A 24,031-nucleotide genomic window follows, 5' to 3' on the forward strand; every position below is an offset into this window, starting at 1 on the left:
TGATTTTTTTTTTCACACTATGGCTGTATTTATAATACAGGATATTAAAGCCATTTAGTTTAGCATGAATTTGTTTATAACAGAATATCAACAAGTGGAACTCAGATATGGTAGCCTAGCCAATATTATGTTTGAAATACTGCACTAATTTATGTACATCAGCCCATTTTACAGCAATATGGAAGTAAGGTCTGGTCTTCAGAGATGACAAGGAAAATAGACTTCACAGACGATGTTGAACTTAGCATCTGTCATTTGTTTGCACAATGAATACAGTGCTGGTGATGGTTATTAACTGGTAGTATCCAGTGGGAAAATGCATTAACTGCTGCTTTTTTTCCTCCATTTTTTTTTCTGTGATTAGGTGAGAATTTTTATGAGACTGGTTGATGTGGTACTGTGTTAAACTCATGAAAAAATTTTCAATCATCAGATGCTACAGAGGTATAGCATCTAAGAATGCTATTGAATTGAACTGTCATCTGAGTGGGATTTATTTTGGTGCTTTAATGTTACAAAAACAGTTTATATGCTGTTATATCTGCAAATCCTCTCATCTTTTACATTTTATGTTCATAGGTATAAATATTGAAGATACTGGTATGCCATGAGTATTTTATGTTGAAGTATAAATACTCTGAAAGTTACGTTTAGCACATGGTTTGAAGTACTACTGTCATTTAATACATTTGGAAGCCGGTAAAGGCTTTGAAGTCATAACTCTTCAGTGTTCTTTGTGACATTTTAGAAATTTGAACAACATGCCAAAAGCCTTGGTAATGGACAAGCATTTTCAATATCAATGTCAGCAAGCTTCAGGCTGTTCAGTGATTACCTAAAGAAATACGTAGTGATTTGAAACAAGTGGCTTTGCTTCTGTCATGCCTAGAAAATGCAATATGGCTGGCTGCTCATAAAGCAAACCCAAAGCTTCCTTATGTTGCTGCTTTTTATTTTTTATTTTAAACTAACGTGATCGTGACATTGCTGTGCAGTTCTCTGCTGCTTATGTTTTAAGTTGAAATCTCATTTTTGTTTCAGATTCTCCTTCTTCTGTGGTTAACAAACAGCTTGGATCCATGTCACTTGATGAGCAACAGGGTGCGTGACAGGAAATGCACTATACCCAGCCATAGTTGATTGCAATGCTTCTTTTTTAAAATTGCCTTTCATGATGATAAACAGTCCAAAATGCTGTTCATCTGCATAAAGTAGCATTCTGTAAGCAGATCTGCTGGAAACTCATTAATTATTTAATTCTCAATACCAGTATCAGAGTAAGGTTAATTGTTGTTTTCAAAAGCCATCCTATGCTCAATTCTAAATGCATTTGATGTAGGTACAATAAATGTCTTATGCAGTCTACAGACATTTAGATTTTTTTTTAAATGTAAAGCAAAATTTAATTCTTTAAGCAGTTTTTTTCTGGATGGTTCTTCTTCGATCAGAGTGCAACTGTCAACATTGAAGTAACTTGTAATCATGTAATGCCAAAGTAGTTTATTTTATGCAAGAGATATATGCAGCATTGTTGTACTTGCACGGTTTGGGTAACTCAAGAGCATCTATAGCACTCACATGCATCTTACCTTTGTAATCCTTTGTCCTGTACCCCTTCTGCTAGACAAGTACTACTGTTTCTCTGTAGATTTCTCATGGGCTGGTGGTAGAAAGCAAGCTCGTGAGTTTTCTCTAGGCCCATTATTCATCAGTCTAACTTGTGAGCAGTGAACTAGGCCAAAGGACACCCTTTTCCAGCTGAACCAACATCATCTGTGGTGAATATTTATGCCTGAATAATTAATAAATGATAGAGGGTAATTTAAAAATAGATTTCCATACACTCTACGTTATGTTTACTTCCATATGAAAGCCTCAGTACAGCTTTAGTATCTCAAATATCAAAAAAGAGCTGACTGTTTCCTCTTGTTTCATATTCTAAACTAGAATGCTCTTTTGAAGTCCCATTTCTGAAAGATGCTCTGTTTGGCAACTGTTGAGATATGGTTAATTTTAGGATGCCAGACCATGGGGGAAAAAATCAAGCTGTGCTTTTTATTGACATAATAAATTCATGTTGTGGAACTACATTTTGTGATGAAATAGTTTTAAATCTGACTATGTACATTTGCTTATTATTCGTGGTTCAATAGTCAACACCACTATTCACGTTTAGCTGGAAAACTTTTTTTTATTATGAGTGGCCAAGTTATGCTCTCTTTTATGAACTCAGAAAAAGCATTATTTGATGGTAGTAGAATGAGCTAGAATTAACATATGTAGTCTATATGCTTATTGGAGTTCCTTCAACAGAAAAAAAAATGGAAAAATAGTTATTGATAAAATAGTTTGTTTGTTGAGGTTGAGAATTAAACCCATACGACAACAAAAATAAAAGCAGAAGTTATGGTCCCAGAAATCAGTTCCCAAGTCTGCATCAGAGTCCTCTTCAAGCAGGATTGGTTGCCTTGAAAACTGGTTTGTCCAGTACTATTGTTAATTGCGTAGTTGTAATAGACTCTTCATTTTTTTTCTAATAATTTTTCCTGCATTAAGAAGTAAGTTAAACTAATGTGAAGAGGTTTCTTCTCGTAAAAGAACTATCTTTTAATAGGAAAAAAAAATCCCAAAATGTATTTATCTGGATTTAGTTGGTAAACCTGTTGTCTGAAATTTTTAAGGTAATATTTTTCTTTTGTGGTGGTAAGGATCACCTGAACAGAGACAGTGTAAATTTTAGCTTCATAAAATAAGAATTTGGAAACAGAAGTCATATATTAGGATATTTTTTCCTGAAAAAGAGAAAAGAAAAAAAAACTTGCTGAGATCCAGGGTAGATTTTTGAAGTTAAACTGCATTATATTCACTTGATACTTTTCTGAGATTTCTGTTCAAGTATAAGGGAGTTCTGTCAGTTCTTATTGTATAGAAATTCTTTATTGTTCTTACTCCTTTTTTCTTAACTTTGTACTGAATTAGTTGGCTTTCTGTTGGACCAGTCTCTTGTTGGCATTTGTTTTATAACCGTTTCTGGGTTTAAATATCTTTTGATACTTACTACAAAAATATATTTACAATGCCATTTTTCTGACATTCCAGCAGAAGCTGTAAGTTCTTCCCATCTGTACAAAATAGGTTTCAAATGGATTGTAATGATCAACGCTGGAGGTTTAGTTTGACTGTGATTGTAATAATGAAGGGTGACTCTAAGAGTTCTTCCAGTGCAAAGGCAATAGTATGTCTTCTAGGAATTTCCTGAATTGATATGAGTAGAGGGAACCTGACGGCAGAGCACTACCTTGGTAACTTTGAAGTGCAGATGAGTATATGCATGCCATACCATATTAATGCTTCTTCCTACATACACAGGTGCCATACTGAGCAGTGATATTTGTAGGTATTTGCACATTAGTTCTAGGTTTTATGGGACGTCAACATGACGGTGTGATGTCCATGCCAGATTGTTCAGTGCCACTTGACAGAGATGTGAGCTGGCTCTGAACAAGCAGGTGTGTCAACTACAGCACAGTTAATTCTTCATTTCTTTGTACCTTAAGTCCTGGAAAATGTCAGCATGTGTTGTGTCCCAGCTGATTGGCTATACCTCAGACAGACAAATTTCTTGGGCATCGGTATGCCTACAGAGCTTTCCAGATCCAAAATTCTTCAGCTTATACCTGCAGAGCTCACTTTAGAACTGTGCCTCTTGCATGGCACAGCATGTTACTGTACTGCTTTGTTCTGTAAAACACAGTACAAAGTGTAATTAGAAGGTGAATCAACCAGACAGAGAAATTGTAGAATGTACAAAGAATGTACAAAGCTTATTGTCTTATGAGGAGATCATGATTAGTGCTGGATGGGAATTATTTTGAAAGTTTTTAATGAAAAGACATCTGTCTTCTTCACATGTGTTTATTAATATATCAGTGAAGAGGCCAGCATTTGAGATGTGGGAAACAAGCGTAAAGTTCCTTATAATGTTAGTTTAACTAGATAATACAGTCTGGAAACCTGTCTTTATGCTGTTACCAGTTCATAGGTAAGAATCCGAATCTTTGTGAAGTTACACTTGCACAGGTTCATTTTCTAAGAGAAAAAGGCATGGGGCATTGCCTTCAGTTTTTATTTTTCAAAAGGTTATGAATGAAATTTGGTCTTCAGTTGTAAGGGTTGATGTTAAAAAGTACCTTCCTCATATAGGAACCTTGAGAATAGACTGTTTCGTGGGAGTATGTCTTCTATGACAGGACTGAATATGAAATAAGACTAAGTTGTTGATAGTATCTTTAAAGTATAATGTATTTGGCTGTAAAATCGAAGTGAAGTTTCAAGGTGTTTTTGAGGAATATGAAATAGAGCTTAGTAAGGTGTTGACGTGCTATAGCTTTCTGTTGGAGCAGTTTTTACTTTACTAGGATTTTAAGTAGATTAATAGTTTTAGGAATAGCTGTCCCCTAAATCACAAAAGCTATGCAACTTTTCTTCTTCCTTTCCCTGTTAGGCTCTCAATGTGAAATAGATCTGGTCTGATGAGATTAAGCTTTTAAAAGAGAATATTGCTTTCCTCTGATCTATTCAGTCTTTGGCAGTCACTCTGTGCTTGAAAACAGAGTTCACAACTTCTGGATTTTTATGTGGCTTTTCTAAAAGGTTGTTCAATTTTGCACTAGGCAAAGCTTATTAGCCTTTTCCACATAGGCACCCATTCAGCTTCCCATTAGCAGTGAGCTTAGTATAATTTAGTTGAACTACACAACTAATTCTCTCCAGTTTATTATCACATTCTTGTCTGATCTTTTAAAGTTTCATGTTCCTATTAGTGTCAATTTCATGTCCTAAAGATAGATTAAAGAAGAAACTGACCCAATCCAAATCATAGCTCATTTTTGTAGGTACAAGAAAAAATGATTACACAGTATGGTTTAAGAGCTGTCTTTCTCCAGGAATTTATAAAAGTCATTTCTCAGTTATTTCTGTAAGCATATAAGCAAAGAGGGCAATTCTTCCAATATTTTGAGTCTGAATAAATACAGGCATTGCTTCCACAGTAAGTCAGAAGACAGTCTTTCAGCATCCTGCTTTAGGTTTTTTAAGACAGGATTTTAAGACAGGAAAGCACTCTTATGAATTCATAAACATTCAATTCGATTCATTATAGTTTAATGCTATTCAGTTACTTTGGTAATATTAACTAGTTTTGTGATGAAGCAAATGTTGCATAGTAGCATCAGGTTATAGCATTACCATTGTTTGATGGCTGTCTTGGACTATTCAAGGTGGTAAATTGTCTGTCTTCTAATTATCTGAGTTCCTGATTTAAAGATATGTCTTGACTCTACCTGTGACAAAGAAGATAAACAATCCCTCAACTATGTTATCTTTTACTCTAATAGTGTCCAGCTACTGATAACATATGCAGTATCCTGGAACAATCAGTATTTGTACTTGTTTAGGAAGGGATGCCCAAATATCAATGCTCTTTCATATAAAAGATTCTCTTCAGAATAGAAATACATAGTTAAAGTTCTTCAGAGCACTAATTACTGCTCTGTGACACTTTGAGTGGATTTCTCTCGCCAGCAGTTCACAAATGAGCATTAATGGTTAGGTTAAATTCTTATGTGCTGTTTCATGGTTCCTACAACTTAATTGTGTTTGTTTGTTTTGTTTTTCTTTTTAAAATAAATAACCTGTGGCAATATTGTAGCCATTGCTGTTCTGCATGGGGAATTTGTATGCTTGTGCTTATTCAGTGTTAGCTTTCAGTTGTTGTTTACCCAAAGATGATCTGAAGTTTTTACTTTATTATAAGTGCCAGTCTGCTGCGAGTACTGCAGGTATACTTTTAGTCAAATTTCTGTACTCTATAAAACAAAGAAAATTTGGTACACTTTTGTCCAAACAGTCCTGAAATAAAAAGCTCAGGCTTTGTGCAAAGAGAAATTATGTAGGTTACTTTCAGGTCATTTGAGTGGTGCCTAATACTAAGCAAACGCTATCATCTGAATTTTGAGAGAATGGCACCTCTGTAGTGAGGCTTGATCTGATGGGACTTTACGTTAACTTTTTAGTGTTGCCCACGGCCAGCTTAAGTATTAATGGAAATTGGGCCATGCATGTAAGTAGTGTGACTGGATTTTATTCAAGGTCAATGTTATTTAGCAGTTCCGTTTTGAAAGTGCCCACTGAACAGTCCTCCAAACTATATATTCAGCTGAAGTTTGCTAGAGTTGCAATGGTTTTCAATGTGATTGACTTCTTTTGCTTTTGGATGTCATGAATATTTACTGCTTAGAGTTATTGTAATGTGATATAATATAGCTCATCATCTTTCTTCATGTGTATTTACATGAGACAGAGAGGATTGAACACCACTTCTAAAGCACTGTATGTTCTTATTAAGATACTTGATAGAAAAGAGATCTGCTCATAAAGGATCATATTGTGTATACACGTACTTAGCTGACAATTTTATTCACCTGCATGTTGAAGGGCAGCATTTTCTTTGTTTGCTCTTGTAAATACAAATAATTTTAGGCTATTGTTAAAGCATTGCAAAGTATAAATTTGGTGTGTTTTCTTTGAAACTTCTTAACTTTTTGCTTGGGCTGTAACCAATCTTACATAGATGTTGTACATGTTACTACCATATTTGACCTTTTATAAGATAATTAAATGAATTTTCAGAAATATAACATCTTTATGTACATTGCTGTTGCTCATCCAAACTTTATCAACCCCATATTTACAGAGAGCGACAAGCCACGAACGGGAACAGGTGAACCAGTTTTAAGTTTGCACTACAGTACAGAAGGAACAACTACGAGCACAATAAAACTGGACTTCACTGATGAGTGGTAAGACAATTTTGCTTTTGACTTGTTAATGACAACTGTATTTCACTGACACTGATCTAGCATAGATACAAATATTTTTTCCATATGATATATGTGTGTTTTCCAGTAGGTATATATGCAATTTGAAATGGCTGGAGCCTTTAGCGCATATAGAATGTAAACGACAGTCATACTTTAATGAGGAATTTATGCAAGAGTTTGTTTATGATATTTTGCTATAGGTTTCCCACTATGTTAACATTAAAAAGACTTACCTATTGCCATCAAAACTGAGAATCATTATCGCATTCACTAATCTTATTAAAGCAAGGTAGTACGGTGATGGAAAGGTCGTCCAGAAGTTAGCAATCAAGTTTTGATTGTCTGCTTTACCAGACTTCTTATACAGTATTCAGCAAGTAAATGTTTCTGTGGCACACTTCCTGAGTTGTAAAACAATGGAGTTATTATTTCTGTGATTGAGGAGTGTTGATGAATATGCATTCATCAAGTTAATTCATATAGTTAAAATATCAACTTCATGGATTGCTAAGATATTAAAGTGATGGCATCCTTTTTAAATAATAAAGAAACCCATACTGTCTAACTGACATGACTTACTTGGTTTTGTATGGATGTCTATTGTTAGAACATCTCAGTACCTACCAAAACAACCACAGTCCTTATTTCATCTCCTCTTAATTCTATTCCTTTACCCATGTTTTTAAAATTATTGTAAAGACAGTAAATAAAAATGCTCACTAGCATTTCTTACTTAAAGAAGAAAAAAGCAACAAAACATAAAAAAAAAAAGTTTATAGCTATTCTTAAATGCCATGGCTTTAAACGTAAAACAAATATGGACAATTCTGTCCATAGCAGTTTGGAAAGTTCAAACGGTGATCTGTGTGTTTTCACAGCGTGAACACTTTGTCTATAATGAACTTGAAATATTGTGACAGTTCTGTTAGAGCAGTCTCTCAGACTGTATTTCTATTTAGAGTCCAAATCTAGCAAGCTTTGAAAGAATTACTTTTGTTGTAATGCTTTTAACTAATTCTGTGTTTAGATTTGTCATCATTTTTGTTTACTATTTTTAGGATAGGCTCTTTTTCCAAGAGGAACAGAGCATTAACAAATGTTTTGTTTGTTTTTTCTTGATAGTGTTTTTTTATTGTAATGAAGTACTAGCTATCACTGTATCACAGAAAACGTTTTTTTTAAACACCATCAAAATTTTGTGTTTATTTTTAATATAAAAATTGAAAAATGGATTTTATACTTCAAACACCTAATGATTTTGAAGGCAGCAAATTTCAATGAACTGCTGCATCAAAACCAATATTGAGAAAAAGTAGTGTGTACAGGAGATGGAGATGAGGGACAGGAAAACTACTCATTACAAAAATATGTAATTGAAGAATTAAAGGCTAAGTGAAAACTACTAAACCTAACTTCGGTTAAACTTTTCAAAGAGTAATAAAACAGATGGGATAAAGGTCTTTTAATGATTTAATCTTATTGAAGCAAGGGTGGAATGGCAGTTAAGAAATACTGTGAGTAAGTAAAAAGTAAATAAATACTGTATATTACTAGTAAAGTTGAGTATGTTGATGAAAAGGTCACAGGAGCTGGATGCAACTCAAGTGAAAGTAGGAGTTGGAATTTAATTCAGGAAAATTGGAGGTTCTCCATCTAAGAAATTTGGAAGAAGAAAATGGTACTTACGTTCTGTCTAATAGCTAGTATTTTAACAAATCTCTTGCACCAACAGTTAACACCATGTGAATGAGAAAGAAACATCGAATGTAGTGTCAAAGGAGAATGAAGGACTAAACATCATGATCTGTTAAGATTAATGGTATCAGTATTGAAGGCTGTAGAACAGTCCTGTTAAAAAGGCATTAAAAGAAGCAGTACATGGGAAATGAACCAAAATTATGGGAACTGGAATTTGCAGGATGCAGTACTGTTTTCCAAAAGAATAATGGGTTCTAGAACCATAAATGGTGTAGTATCGAGAGCCTGTCTGGACTTCCAAGAACGTATTTGATGTTTTGCTGTGTTGAACTTCTGTTCAAGGTGTGGTAGGTAAATTAATAAAGAAACTGCACATAAGAGTGAGCTGACTTAATGGAGCTTTTGCAGTGGGTTGTGTTAAGAGGAAGAAGTGTTTCCTGGTGTGACGAAACTGCAAGGCACTGTCAGTCCAGAGGCTAAATAAAAACCCGTGTAGAATGAAATAGTAGAGGTAGGGTGAAATCCTGTGTAAAAAATAAATAAAAATCATGTAGTTGAGGACAAGTAACAGAAACATGATCTAGAATTTGGGAGTGCTGTGAGAATGAAATAGACGGCCTTCCGAAACTTGGGGAAACAGAAAACTTGCTATGGAAGCAGATAGTAAGGCTTAATTAGTGTAAAGAAAGCATAGGGTGTTGTTTTATTCTCTACAAAACACCCTCTACACCTCTGCTGGTGTGAAAAATACCACTGAAGTAAAAATTAAAGCAGAGTAATAGATGAGTGTAAATTCGATGAAAAGTAGATTTCTAAGAGTAAAAAAATAAAAAAAAAATCTTCATCACTTCTATGGTGGAGTGTGATTACATTCGTAAAAGTGGTTATATCATATGAGGCATGACTTAGAAAAAAAAACTCAGCTTGGTATCCAAAAGGTCCCTTCCTGTCTGTCCAAAAACAACGCTGAAAAATACTGATTTAGAAGAAGAAATGCAAGGGCTAAGAAAAACTTTCCGCATACTCCAAATCCAGTACAACAGTAAATTGACTATGGCTTATCAAGATGAGTAAAATCTTTCATATTTAATGTAAAAAATAAAAACATTGAAGCCTAGGTTAGATTCTCAAGAATCTAGGCAAAGCATGATTCGTGCTGCTTCTAACAATGTAACTTGTAGAATCGTTTAGTACTAATGTACACAGGTAAGAAAATACTTGTCTACGTTCTCAAGAATCGTGCTTATAACTCTTATAACTCATCTTTGTATCTACTTTTGTCTAGTGAATTGCCTCACTTTTAGAGGCCAAAATGAAGATGAGGACAGGGAAAGAATAAGAGAGATCAGGAAGAAGGCTTTTCATTTTCTAAAATAAGGTGTTTTTTGGGGAGTCCAAAAGCATTAGTTTTGACAATATTTGCAAAAACAGTGTTATGTTTCCTGAGGAATTTTTCTCTGAAAGAAAAACTTGTGCTCAACAGTAATTATCTAGTCTAAACATGAATGGGTAGTAAATCTAAAGTAGCAGCTTAGAGTAAACCTTGAAAAATAACAAAAGGTTGAGGACTAAAAGCCAACATCAGAAGTCCATGGCTCAGAAGGTAGCGAAACAATAGTTAACAGTGAAGAAAATAGAAAATGTTATCTAAAGTAGTTTTTTAATTAGATGTGATAAGAGCATGTATGCAATTAGTGCTCAGTTGACAGCTTGTAATACCCCTAATAAGGTCTCTTCTCTGATCATTTATATGTACCGAAACTGTGTAAATAATGAAAGAGAGCAAATCCTGTTGAGTTCTCACAGAGAAATGTGATAAGCAATAAGGAAATCCTTTATCCTTTATTCTTCAAAAAACAAACTAGTGTGTGCATGTGTGTGGAAGGAGGGAACAATAGGGTTGTGTGATGCAGAGGAAGACTCTGGAATGAGTGACAATGGACATAAGAGAAAATTTTGAAATTCCTGTGAAGGTTGTTAGTTGCCAGTGAGACTGCAGTGAGAAAGATGATGAAGGCTGTGCTCTTGCATTGATTTTCTTATTAATTTACATTATTTCTAAGTTTGGTTTGTTTATTTGTTTGTTTTTTACATGTTACGTTGCCAGGAGCAGCACAAATTCAAGCTCTAGAGGGAGTGGAAGTCATTGCAAAACTGAAGGCCAGGAAGATTCTGTAAAAACAAAAGCCTCAGAAGAGTCAGGACCTGAAGATGAAGAAACAAGTAAGATACATCATTACTTCTGTAATGGTAAGGTAAAAATTCTGCTGTCATATGTTCATGACTACCACTGAACACAATGGGAGTCTCATACACATGCATGTGAAGGCAGAATATAACCATAAGAGAACATGGTTTGGTTTGTTTTCCTTTCGTTTTGGAAGGAAAAAGATACTGACCTGAGATAGATGCAAATAAACGTAAACAAAATTAGCTTTTCTGGTTCTTAGTTCTAAAACCCTCATTCTTTTTTCTTAAGGGCATTTTGGCCCTAATTTTTATTGAAAAATAGTAGCACTTCTGTTTGCAGTCATAATGAGTGCTAGGTATTTTGTTATGTGAGGATGTCTTGCAGCAATTCATTGCTAAAAGGGCAGTCAAGTCAAATTACTGGTTCTAGTGAATTGTGGGTTGTTTTTTTTAAATCTCTTTTAATGGAGGGATAACTTAATTTCTGTCTTCAGGAATAATAGCTTTCAGTAAGTGATCTTTTTGTTTCAAGACTATTAGTGCTATTTTTGCAGCTAAATTCTCATCCGTAGGATATAAATTTATTAAGGAACAAGATACACTTTTTTCTTTGTTAATGTATTGACCTGAGCAACTAGATAGTTTTTTATATACTGACTTTCATGTGATTAGTATCCAAAAATTCAGTAAAGTGAGATGTAGAATGTGGAGGGCATTGTTTTGATTGGTTTGATCTAGGACTGCTAGTACCATGTAGATTTTCTTACACTATAGATGCATATCTAAGTGAAATCATGCAATTAATATTAAGTTGTTATTCAGGAGTTCCTGATGAATCTCACAAAGAAGACACAAGTAATGAAGAATTGAAAACTACAGATGAAACTATAGAGACGAAAGAAGCAAGTATGTGTCTGTACTCTTTTCAGTATTGTTATATGAAGAAGTAGGGAATGGAAAACTAAATTTCTAATATAAACTCAATATGTATAATTTAATTCCTATGACCATTTATAATGCCTTCTAAAATAAGCAATAATAATTGATGCAGTGGATTATTTTCACTAATATTTTCTATTAGCTGTATCAGATCAACCTGTTACTGAGCGTCCTGGAATCCAACCAGAAGAAAATAGCCCCAGTGTTGACACTGGATCCAGAAATATAGAGGAAGAAACCTCCTGTGAAAAAAGTGCACATCAAGACATTTCAAGTCAGCAAAGTACTGAATCCACTGCCAACTTGCTTGCTGCAAACGATGAACCTCAGTCACACCCAGAATCCTCAGGGCTTGCAACTCCAGAAGAGTCCTCTACCAGGACCTCAGCTCTTCAAGAAACTGATGATAGCGATGATGATCCTGTTCTGATCCCAGGGGCAAGATACCGAGGAGGACCAGGACACAGGTTAGAGGAGTATTTGTCTCTGTTACTGCTTGGCAAAATGCCTTTTTTTTTTTTTTTTTTTGAGTGGAAGTACTAGAGGCCAGTGCTTTATGTACTTAATTAAAGAAGTTGTTCTTTAGACAGCTAGACAAGCTTAATGACTGAGTTTTATTTTACCTATATATAAGATATGTATAGCTGTATTTTCCCTCCTAGCCAGGCAAGCTCCCACGGACCTAATACCTGCTTTTGCTTATTTTGTGCCTGCTGAGCACCTCAAGGCTAAACATTTGCAGTTCACTTTTGAATATTCTCACTCAAGTCATAATTATCAAAAGCTCATAAAATTGCATATAGGGCACAGGGGCCTAAATTTTCTCTTTGAACTGTATTTCGCATATTCTGTCTTTGACAAAGCAAGAGCTATTCTCTGTTGTTGTTCATTAATGTTTTGTTTTTCTGCATTACATACATTAAGACTTATGTGATCGATCATTCTTCTTTTTATTATCTGAAGGAGAAATTCTGTAATCCTTTTTCTCAGTTATTGAATATCTATGTATAGCAGTCCAAAAAAAAGGTAGTTTACTAAAGGTTGTCATCACTAATAAAAGGTGCATTTGGTACACTTTGTATATTTTTTCTGTGTAAAATGTAGACATATATTCATTATTGTTTGATCATTCAGTAAACTTAGCCTCCAGTTCAGTATTGCTGTTTTTAATACTTTTGTTCACCAAATTCAGTTGTTGGACTTTTTAGAAGTTATAGTAATTATTTAAGCAACCTCATTATTGCTAGAGTTAAGAAAATACCTTTCACATATTTCAGATGTTTATGTAACCCATTGTCAGGTGCCTTAGCTTTACTCCTGTCCTCTTCAAAGGCAGTGTTCTCTTGCTATTAATTTCTTATGCTAGCAATGCAAATTCTTTACTGGAAGCATTACAGTATGTTTTCATTAGGCAATCAGAACAAATTTAATAATTGAGTATAGAAGAAGTTTTGAATAATTTGCAGTTTAAAAAAAATACAATTATAAGCCACCACATTGTTAGTAGTGACAAAAAGGCTGGTGGTTTCTTATTACACAGCATAAATAATTCTGCTCACTAAATGATATTTTTTATGAAATAGTCGTCTTGTACAGGTTCTGTCTGAATCCATTAATTGTCCATGCAGTAGTAAGTAGACCTTAATTGCAGGTATATATCTAATGGCTGAAATAGTTTCTACTGCAAAGCCAATGTTCATTGTGTGGCTGAAGCAGTCAAAGAGCAAGCTGTGAAAAGCTCTGCAATTTTAATCCCATTTCTGCTTTCAAGTAGGATTCTTAGCTTCTCTTCATGCACTTCGTTATCTCTAATATGTAATAATTCTTGGAGTAATGTAATAAGAATGACAATTCCTGGTATCATATAGCCTCACCCATTAGCTTCCCACTAGTGTGGAAATCTTAAATGAAGTTGCACTTTTGTCTGGCACTGTTTTTCTCCTCCTTTGCATATAGTAACATTTCTTCCTGTAGGAGTTTAAATCTGTCATATAGGAAAAATCATTCAACTAAATTAATAATGCAGTTAAAATTCTTTATGCAGCCCCCTCCTTCCTTATTCTTCCCCCAGATAAAATCTGACAAAAGCTTCTGTTTAGTCAGTACTGGTTTAGGATTGCTTCCGTGCTTTCATTACTCAGGTTTAATGCCTGACCACCTCATTTTGTTGTCTTCTTTGTTTGTGCAAGCAGTGAAGTTTAATTTTGAGTGACTCAGATATATGTTTACTTTTTTTCCTCCTGTTCTTCTGGTTTCAGGCATTTCTAAATGCCCACAGTTATACTGAAGAAAAGTGAGACCAGCTATGTGTGCCCAAAGCAATTTGGACTTCCAGAGAGAAAAAGTAGGCACTGGTGGTCTTAAAGGCTAGCTATAAGCGATCTTAGTATTTATATCTCTCATGAAAAGGAGTGAAAGGAACTGGAAGTCCTCTCTACTGTTAAGACAGATGATACAACCTATAATCTTTTTCAGAAACTGACCAAATTTCCATAAAATTCCCCCAGCACCTTAGCAAGTGGAAAGTTGCGTTTAAACATTCTTATAGTTAGTCATTTTGGTTTGTGCTAACATAGTACTTTGATTGAAACAATAGTTTTTCCATGCCCAGTGCTTATCATTTGAGTGATGGTCACCCTGTTCATTATCAGCTTTTATTTTGCTAGCATGCTGAGATTTTCTGTACTCTTAGCAGTAAAAACTTGTGGTGTTCTTCCACCATCCTACTGGTTCCTACCTTTGCTCTTCCTAGTTCTACTTTCTTGAAGCTGGAGACCAGAATTATGCACACTGTGCTGTTTGGATTTTGCTAGGAATAATAGTATGATTGCTCTTTGTCTAGACAACATTCTCAGAAGCACCAATGGGCTGTAGTAGCATCCCTTCCCTCTCTCACCTATGGCTGTCTCATAGTAGTGGCTTTTGCTGAGATATAAGATCAGTCAAATTACTGAACTCTTTCCTACTTCCTCATTTCCAGCTAATGTGTTCCCATCTTTTACCAGAAGGAAGCATGGAAGTACATAACCATCAATTTTATACTACTGAATTTATTCCCAGCTCTTTTTCTCAAGGTCATACAGTCCCTTCTATATTCATAAAATTAACAAACTTTGTGTCCTCAATGCACAGCATGAGTACATTCCTACATTTTGCTCAAAGATCATTAGCAATATATTAAATAAAATTGCCTGTAAGACTGGTGCTTAACTCTACCAGAATATTTCCTATAGGCTTACATTTTCTCTTTTCTCACTTAGTAAATTGTTACCTAACACTTCCTCTACTAAATCTCATCTTCCCAGGTTTACTTAATAATTGTGTTTCCCATGTGTCACCTCTATGAGATAATTAATGGCATTAATACAGAAGTAATATAGTAGATTTCATCTCTCTAGAATATGTGGGAGGAGTTGTTTGTGGCTTTTTTTCTTTCCAGAGAAGGTTATAAAATTAGAGTGCAATAATCTACTTTTTTATAAGCCTATTTTATACAGTGGCAAAAAAACAAAATCTCTCTAGGACAAAATAATAGGCTGTAGCCTTCTGAAACAATGCCAAAAGTTGTTTGACTAATAAGCCTTTTCCAGTATATAACATCAGTATTTTTCTTATCTGCAGTAAATTCTAGGGCTTTTTTTTTCTAATACATAATAAATACATATTGCTTATGTAGAGGAGAAACTTGATAGTTGGGTAATTAAAGATAAAGAAAACTGTCTTAGAGTCAGCTTTTTACTGTAAAGTGCAACTTCTTCCACTGAGAAAGGGAGGGTATACTTCTGAGTCTCTGAAATCATGATCTTAAACTTCTTAAGGAAAAGAAATGGCCAAAGCACCCCTTTGATATCTGTTTTGTCAGTACTTGCAGTTAAATAGATGAATTTCCTGCTGCTTCAACTTTGCTGGTTTTGTGCATTTTTTTAGTAAGATAGATGTAGATTTCAGATTTGTGAATAGATCTGTTTTGTCCACTTGCAAACCTCATGTTTACAGAACCTTCATTATTTGAATTGTGCTTAGGTAGAAATCCAAATTTTAATGTGTTCAAACCAAGAACTGGGTCTTTATATTTCACTTACATGATCTAAGTATTGATACAAGGGACATAAACTCTTATTGTAGATGCTTAAAAATTTCAAAACATAATGAGGGTAGATAGTTTCTCCCTAACTAACCTGAAACTGAACTGTCAGGAAAGACTGTTCAACACGTACGTTAATAATTTGAAAGGGGCCTAGAGGGCCTAGCAGCCCTACATTAATAATTTGAAAAGGGCCCTAAAAGGGCCTAGCAGCAAAATAAGTAGAAATATCACAGTCCTTTGTGGGTTGATAAATTGGGTAAGTCAACTGAATGTTGACTACAAATCATCTAGGAATAGTTTTTCTTTGAAAGAAATAATTGGGAATGTGCCATCTTTCTTTTTTTCTGTAGCATTTCTGCAACCCCTGAGCATCACTATAGGGATGATGAAGACCAGTGACAGAAAGAAGCTAAATAGTTACTTACGTTTTTATGTTGATAATGGGCTAGTCAATACATGCTCTTTTTAACATAATTGTAGAAGGAACTGCCCAGAGTATATTTCAATTAAAAAAAAAAAAAAAAAAAAAAGCCCGTTTTGCACTGCAGAGCATTTAGCTAAATACTCAACAGAGAAAATAACCTCTTGGGTGTTTTAGGGAATCCATAGGAGATGATCCCTTCTCTTACAAACATGAGGAGATAAGCAGGTTTTTAAGTCTTGATGAAGTATGCCGATAGCATATCTTCTTTAAATCTTACTAAGTTCAGTAAATTTAGTTGGAACAGATAGATAACATGGCTTACCTTAACACTGTACATTGTAAACTGTGTGAGGCAGGGCTGGGGGGCAATCTAAGCAAGATATGTGTGCTTCATGTAGAGAGAGTGCAGCTTTTTTTTAACTGACTGAACTTATTTTTCACATTAGTCAAAATAACTGTTTCAGGGCTGTTTTCCTACTTAAATGACTGACTGAATTTTATCTGGACTTCGACAGAAGCTGATCTATGAGCAGATGCTAAGCCTGGAAAATTTTAAACTACTAGGTTAAAATTTGAAACAAATGCAAATGTAAAATGGAAATGATTATGCAGCTGCTTCCATTTCTGCTATAATCTGTGAAGAATTACTGCATTTTATAAAATCAACTTTGTGTACTAATATGTAATCTATTATTTTTGCTGATATCAAAATAGTCTCATATACTAACGCATCAAGGAAAACAAATCTCGGAAGAAGTAGAACTCATTTTGTAATAGATGCTAACCTTTAAAAACATGATATCCAGCAATTTTGAATGACTTCAGTTGTTGTTCCCTTTACTAGATATAATATCAGAGGAACAGCGATAGGTGATAGAATAATGAGGTAATTCATTATTTTCTTCCTCCCCTCCTCTTTTTTATTTCTGTATAATGGATTTATCAGGTTCATGTTTTTCATGTCTAACTGGTATTTTAAGAATTGCTATACTTTAAATGCTATGAATTACAGAACGTATTGCTTGAGTTATATTTAGCTGCATGTATTGCATGGAAATTGAAAAGAAATGGCAATATAAACATTTAACAACGTATTAACCTTTTTATTGTGTGTCGCAGAAATTAATGGAATTTGAAAAATGTGTAGTTTGTGAAAAGCAAATACCTTTTTTTTTTTTTTTTATTCAGCAGCTGAGGAACGTGTCATATTTGCATGTGTCACTGCTGATCTGCTTTGTCTTGCAGTGCAGAACACCCAGTTCTGGAAAAGATATAAGAATACACATCTCAAAGACCATTCTATACATACATTTTTTCTTTTGCTTGAACAAGGTGTAATTATCAAAGTTATATTTGATAATACATATTTAGCAAAAGAAGCTTTAAATCTTACAGAATATTTCTGTTAATGAAGTTAAGTGAAATAGTCACTTGATCTCATATTCCTCACTGAAATACTTGAGTGAATTAGTTGTTAAGAATGTATAAAGTAATTTGGGCAACTGTGTTTGGCCGTGTGCGATAAGAGGGAGAAACAATCTACAGTGATTTAATGTCAAAGGCTATAGATAAGGGAAATGGGAAAACAAATGAGTAAAAATAATTCTAATGATGAAAATTAACATATTGCTTTTGCGTGGCCAGAAAAGAAAAGGCATAGGATGTGGTGTTATAGAAAACTTAACCTGAATCCTGCATTTTAAATGCTTTGAGGAAAATACCACAGACACATTTCATCGTTTTGCATTCCAAACTTAGTTGGAATTGAAGAATTTCCTCCTAGCATCTAATCTAAATCTCCCATCTTTTCGTTTAAAAACATTCCCCCTTGTCCTATCACTGTCTGCCTGCGTAAAAAGTCGCTGTGTTACAACACACGCTTGGAATTTCTTGGGTGGGAACATGGTAGCTGGCAGGTGGATTCCTCTCTGCAGTCAATGAAAAAATGACCATAAGGCATCAGAGAAACAGCTTTTAAGTTAATGGCGATGTGTCCTGGGTTCCCTGCAGTTGTTTTGGATAGGAAAAATAGTTGAAGTGAGAAGATGACAACAAGGAAAAAAGACTAATTTCAAAGAGCAGAAGAGAAGAGAGCAGGGTTCCTGGTACTTAGCAGAAAGAGGTGTTTGGCTGTGTAAGTGAATTTGGAAACTTAGAAGACACAGACCCTTAGTATTGGATGAATCAATATTGTTTTAGTTGAGTAATCAGAGCTGAGACAAGGGATGCAAAAAGGAAGCAACTACACATGAACTCTACAACTATCTGCTGCAGCTCAAGAGGTGATCAGTTTGGAATAATGGTGTTTAGAAGAAGCAGGGTTATCGAGGGTACCAGATTAATTTTGTCACAGCCACTGCATCAGGCCTCCACTGGATCAGTTTGTAGCTGAATTCCTATAGATTGTTTACAGATTCAGCTGATGGATAATTGTGATGTTCAGTTTTCCCTCTTCTGAAAAACGTATCATTAGTTTTGACTATCCCTCTTTTAACTAATAGATAAGCATAGTTGTTTTAAAACAAGCAGGGCTAGTTAGCCAGAAATTGTTGAGTAACATACATGGGGAACTGAGGTCTGCAGCTCTCAAAAATATATTTTTAAGAGAAATCTTGTGTTTTACTTTCAAGAAAAATATTGTACTGTAATAAACAAACTGGTTTAATTGTGTTAATTGCATATCTTTTCTTAAAGTGATTCTTTATTAGATGTCACAATTTCTGAACACACAGAAAACATCCTATGTGACAAAAAGTTTTTTGACTTAGCTTGTATGTTTAAATCTTTTTCCATTTTTCTGGCTATTAATTGAAAGAATATAATGGTTTCACTTCTGAATGCCTATTCCACTCATGTAGGGTTTAATTTAAATGCTATTTTGATCTTTACTGTTTATAACAACTGATTTCAAAGTCTTCAATCTGGCTGATTGTAAGGAACAAAGTTGTACTCTACTCCATGCCTGTGTCCTTATTTTTAGAAATAATATTTTTTATCTTACCTCAAGGTACATTCCACTGAGATGGTGGAAGTACTGTATATTGTCTTGGGCACAATCTCATCAAGACTGTCCACACGAACTTTATTGTAAGATAGTACATGAGGTAGCACAAAATTTGGCAAAACATTCTTTAGCTTTATACATTCAGAGGGAACAGTAGTACTGAATTATTCTAAAGTCAGAGAACTACCCACGGTATGAGTGCATAACTAAACCAAAGTTCAGTTTCTTTGGCAATACAAGACATAACATTTTCTGTTCTGTAAAATTAATAATAATAATAATAATCTATATCCTACATTTCTCAGGCATCTTCATTATTTGATGCCTGAATATGAATAAATAATGTTTAGTTTCATCAGTTGATGGAGTTGCCTGAAGAATGCCAACACAATGTGCATAAATTTAATTATCTGATACTCAGATAATTAAATTTACTACAAAGAGTGTAGAGTTCGGAGAGGAAGCAGCAGCTCGCAGTCAGGCTTAGCTTTGGCCAAACTTTGGAAGAGGAAAGAATTGCACAGCATGCTTCTGTATCTGATGATGCAAATGCTTAGGCTACTGACTAAGTTCATGTTGTCATGGACAGGAATTGCTTATCACAAATATAAGTGTAAATTAAAAAGCCATTAAAACAAATGCCATCTTTTTTTTCTTCACGTTTCTTAAAAATGTGCAGAAAATCTGTAGTTATGGAGAAACCAAACCTCTAAGAGAGGTTCTTAGTTCTGAAATAGCATTAGATTAGGCTCATATATATCTTTACTGCAGAAGACTTGCTTCTGCCAGGCTCCTGCTTTTAGCAGTGAGTTACTAGAATGCCTGATAACAGTATCACAGTTATAGTCACATGTGCTTGGCTACATTCTCACTGTGGAAGGTAGTCATTGACTGTAAAAGAGAATTAATATCAGCCCATTCATGCCATTCAAAAATAAGAGCCAAAATGATTTTTTTTTTTAACTTAGAAATGAATCTAGTTGAAAGACAGTGTTTTTATCAAAAGTTGCTTTTGTGCTTCTGCTTTTATTTAAAAATGCATGATTCTGAGTGTTGAATATCCTTGACTTTTTTTTTTGTAATGTGTGCGTTAGATGAATGTAGAGAGAGACATTAACTTTTATAGAGATGCTAAAACCAAAAATTATTCAAGAAACTACTCAGGGATACTGGTTAGTTACTTTTAACACCATCTTCTAATCCCAAGACCTTTTTAGCTGCTATCTAGCAAGTAACCCTTCTAAAAGAGCTAGACAAGTTTACTGCTTTGTCAGACCTAATGATTAACTTCTCAACTTTTCTACTACACGTATTTTTGATAATTTATGTGGATAAATACACTCCATCCCAAAATCCAAATGGGAATAATAGTAAGCAGTAGCTGTAAGGCTAGCAGGCATTGTCTTGGAACCAGAAGGGTCTCACTGTGCTGAATAGCTGTGTGTTGTTTCCAAAACCATGATCATTGATGTGGTTGGTAACAGAATAATTATTAAATGATTATTGCTTTTACTTTCTCACAGAAACAATATCTTTTTTTTTTTTTCAAACAAAACCAAATGTGTATGAATAATTACTTAAATTTTTGCAAGTATTTTATTTATGTAGTCTATCATATACATGCCACCCATCGTTTTCCTTCACATGGAAGTAAATCAGTAAGGAAAATAATTTGATGGTCTTTAAAGCATAATAGATGTAGAACATGAGTTTGTTTTTTTTGTTTTCTTTCCACTTCAGTGTATAAGGACTTTGAAGATCTTTGTTCTTAAATCTGCTGAAAATTACAGTTGAGACTCCATATATTGTAAGGACTAAATAACAAACTCAGTGTATTTATTTAGTGTAGTATAGGAAGGAGGAACCAGAAAATTGCCTAGATACGAAATTGCTGGGGGAGTGGGTGTAGAAAAGTCTCACAATGTTAATAGTAGTAGTCCTTTTTCTGGGATTGTTTGCTAGACAAATTTTCAGGAAATGTATTAGTCCACTGTTAAGTGGATTTATTGGCTAACATTTACAAATCTCTTCTAATTTCTGTAAAAAAAAAATAGTATTAAAATATATTTTAAAAGTTCAGCTGTATTAGAAGACCTGTCTTAGTATGACAGTTTTGTATAAGATATATATATATATCTTCTGTATTAATAACTCATTGCTTGCATTCATTTTCCATCTTTGTTTAGCTTGTAGGATAACACTTGTTTTATCTTCTTTTTGTCCAAATTTCTCCTATGACAAAAATGAAACAAAAATCTGTACAGATCACTGGTAGAGGGAATTAAGAGAGAGAACCAGTGTTTTTTTGGGGGGGGAAAGAAGACTCTCATGTTGCAAGAGTCTCTAGAATCAGCAATTAAAATACTACCGTATTGCTTAAGGACTACTTCAGGTTATTAGCCTTCTCATAGCAGTGTACTGAGGTTACAAATGTATTCAGTTCTGGCTCAGATTAGTTTTTGGGATTCTATAAATTCCTGTTATAGCTTGATTACTTGCTTTCTGCAAAAATGAGTACCTGCTTCTTCTGGGAATGACGTTCCCCTTGGACAGTGTTCTGGACCTCAAGCCTAATAGGAACCTTGACACAGAATAAAAGAAGAAAAAGAGCTGGATGCAGGTGGTGGGTTGTGGCAGTTTGTTTATAACTGGAATTTTGAGAATCTGAAAACTAAGAGCTTAACATGAAAAACACAGCACCAAGAGTCTTTTCACAGATTAATCAAAAAGTAGTTTCCTGGAACTAAACAGTCACAAAACAGAATATAGTATTTAGCTATTTTTTTTTCTATTATTCTAGGAAGTCGTCTGCTGTAGGACCAGTGCTAATATACAGATAGTTTCTACTATAAATGATTTCAAGTCATTTCTGTCTGTAGTGGGAACTTTTTAAAGCTGTCTAAGCCTTGAGCCTTGTCATAAAGAAATAGCAAGGAGAAATGCATTTCATGAAAATCGGAAAAAAACAACAACAACAACAAAACACTAGAAGACACACTAGATCCTTCAACTTTTTTAAATCGAAAAAAATTGTTTGGGCATAGGTTTTTCACTTCAGAATTTAGGAGTATATCTCTAGCACTGAAGAATAAAACAGCACATTAATTTTATAATAATAAAATTAAAATAACATCTGAAGTTTATACTTCAGAGAGGCAATAAAATGTTGCATCACTTGACAGTCCACTGTCTTGCATGCTATTCTTGCTCTAAGCCAGGATGGAAAAATTTAAAGTCTGTAATTTTACATTTGGGATAATGTTGATGTTTGTACCAAACTTATGAAGAGTGTGTTTGAGTGCCTAATTGTTATTTAATAGCCCTGTTTTGATAGCTCATTTCAGTGTTTGGAGATGGTCTTTCAGTAGCGTTCTCTTTGTGTGCTATTTGTAGACGATCTGCTGTTGCCCGCATTCAGGAGCTCTTCAGAAGGAGGAAAGAAAGAAAAGAAATGGAAGAACTGGAGACTTTGAATATTAGACGTCCTTTAATAAAGATGGTTTATAAAGGTCATCGGAACTCCCGGACAATGGTACAAACTCTTTGTTTGCTTTTGGAACTGTAGATTTTTTTGGCGATTTTTTGTTGATTTTTTATGGCGTGAATTAGTATGCCTGCCAAAACAGACATTGTCAGCACTTCTACTTGTATATTCAGTTGGCAGCCATATAATTTGCTCTAAATGAAAATTAAAATTAGCATGACTTGTGATTCACCATGTTAAGCATGTAAGTTTTTGGGAGTTTGACCGTCTCCTTAACTTCCTTTTAAATCTTGGGTGTTTCTCTTAACTTCTTTTTCATTTTGTCTGTCAGCTTAAGTGGAATAAAATGTGACTACCTTCAAAATTATTATTGAATCCTCACTTTTCCTTCCAAGCTCTTCAAATTCTTATTTAATCATTACTTTCTATTTAAAGAGCTTCAAATATACTTCAATAGTAATTCTGAAGAGCTTTGACATATTTAAATTTTAAAAAGGCAGATACTGTTAGTTATTAGTTTTTAATGTCTGTACTAGATACCCTGTCTTTTTCATATAAAATGTTGTATTTTAAGAAAAATACAGTTACTGTATGTAAAGCAGTAGTGCATTTTTTCCTTCATATTTCTTTTTGTCTTTTTTACAGTACTTTGAAGATGTCAAGTTCTCAATACTAGGCGGTATTTTGTAGAAGTAGCGGGTGTATGATTTTGCAGCTGATCTGAGAGTAGTTCCTCTTCCTCCAAAACCAGTTTTCTAGAGTTTGTATGAATGGCTTTAATTACACTTGGGAAAATGATTCAGTAAAAGCATGTTTCAATATGCATAAGCACTTAGAATAAAATTGATTAATGACAAGATTTTGCACTGATTTCACAAATTAATATTAAATACTCAAAAAAAACGCAAACATTAGTTTAAAAGTCATAGCATTAAACAGTTAGAGACAGGAGATATTAAAGCTAAGCTTGCGTCAGTGTTTTCAATTCAGTCTCCATCTGTGTATGTTTTGTTATGGATTATTTCATGCGTTTTGTTTAGTTTCTTCAGCATTTGATTTTGTGTTTCAGCTTTTGTTTTGCGTGAGCACCTGTGACAAGGAATGTATGCAATGGAAGAAGAGGGTGTAATTTCCCACATAGGTTTCTATGGTGGCAAAATTCATTTTAATCTTTTTTTATTTTTATTTTTTGATGGACACCCTCTTTTCTGCAAGAAGAGAGATGATTTTCATTTGGAATTTATGAAGGAGACAGGTTGGAGAGGTCTTGCATCCTATACACCTGAGCTATCCAGGGTTGAAATTGTCTTGTCAATTACATGAA

The 24,031-nt window shown here is 34.3% G+C and overlaps 1 protein-coding gene across 13 annotated transcripts in view; it reads left to right on the plus strand.

The window, feature by feature from the left end:
* Positions 1–24,031, plus strand: part of DCAF6 (DDB1 and CUL4 associated factor 6) — an 83,370-nt gene that overhangs the window by 49,122 nt on the left and 10,217 nt on the right. For 2 of the 13 annotated variants that reach the window (XM_035540974.2, XM_035540981.2), the window contains 7 exons: positions 1,042–1,101; positions 6,755–6,860; positions 10,687–10,829; positions 11,592–11,675; positions 11,851–12,175; positions 17,064–17,105; positions 22,617–22,755. In XM_035540974.2, the coding sequence (XP_035396867.1) occupies positions 1,042–1,101; positions 6,755–6,860; positions 10,687–10,829; positions 11,592–11,675; positions 11,851–12,175; positions 17,064–17,105; positions 22,617–22,755 (899 nt within the window). The remainder of the gene's footprint in view (positions 1–1,041; positions 1,102–6,754; positions 6,861–10,686; positions 10,830–11,591; positions 11,676–11,850; positions 12,176–17,063; positions 17,106–22,616; positions 22,756–24,031) is intronic. The other 11 variants (XM_035540977.2, XM_035540982.2, XM_035540978.2 and 8 more) reach the window with 7 other exon arrangements.

The sequence above is a fragment of the Cygnus atratus genome, chromosome 1 (genome assembly GCF_013377495.2).
Source record: "Cygnus atratus isolate AKBS03 ecotype Queensland, Australia chromosome 1, CAtr_DNAZoo_HiC_assembly, whole genome shotgun sequence".
NCBI lineage: Eukaryota > Metazoa > Chordata > Aves > Anseriformes > Anatidae > Cygnus > Cygnus atratus.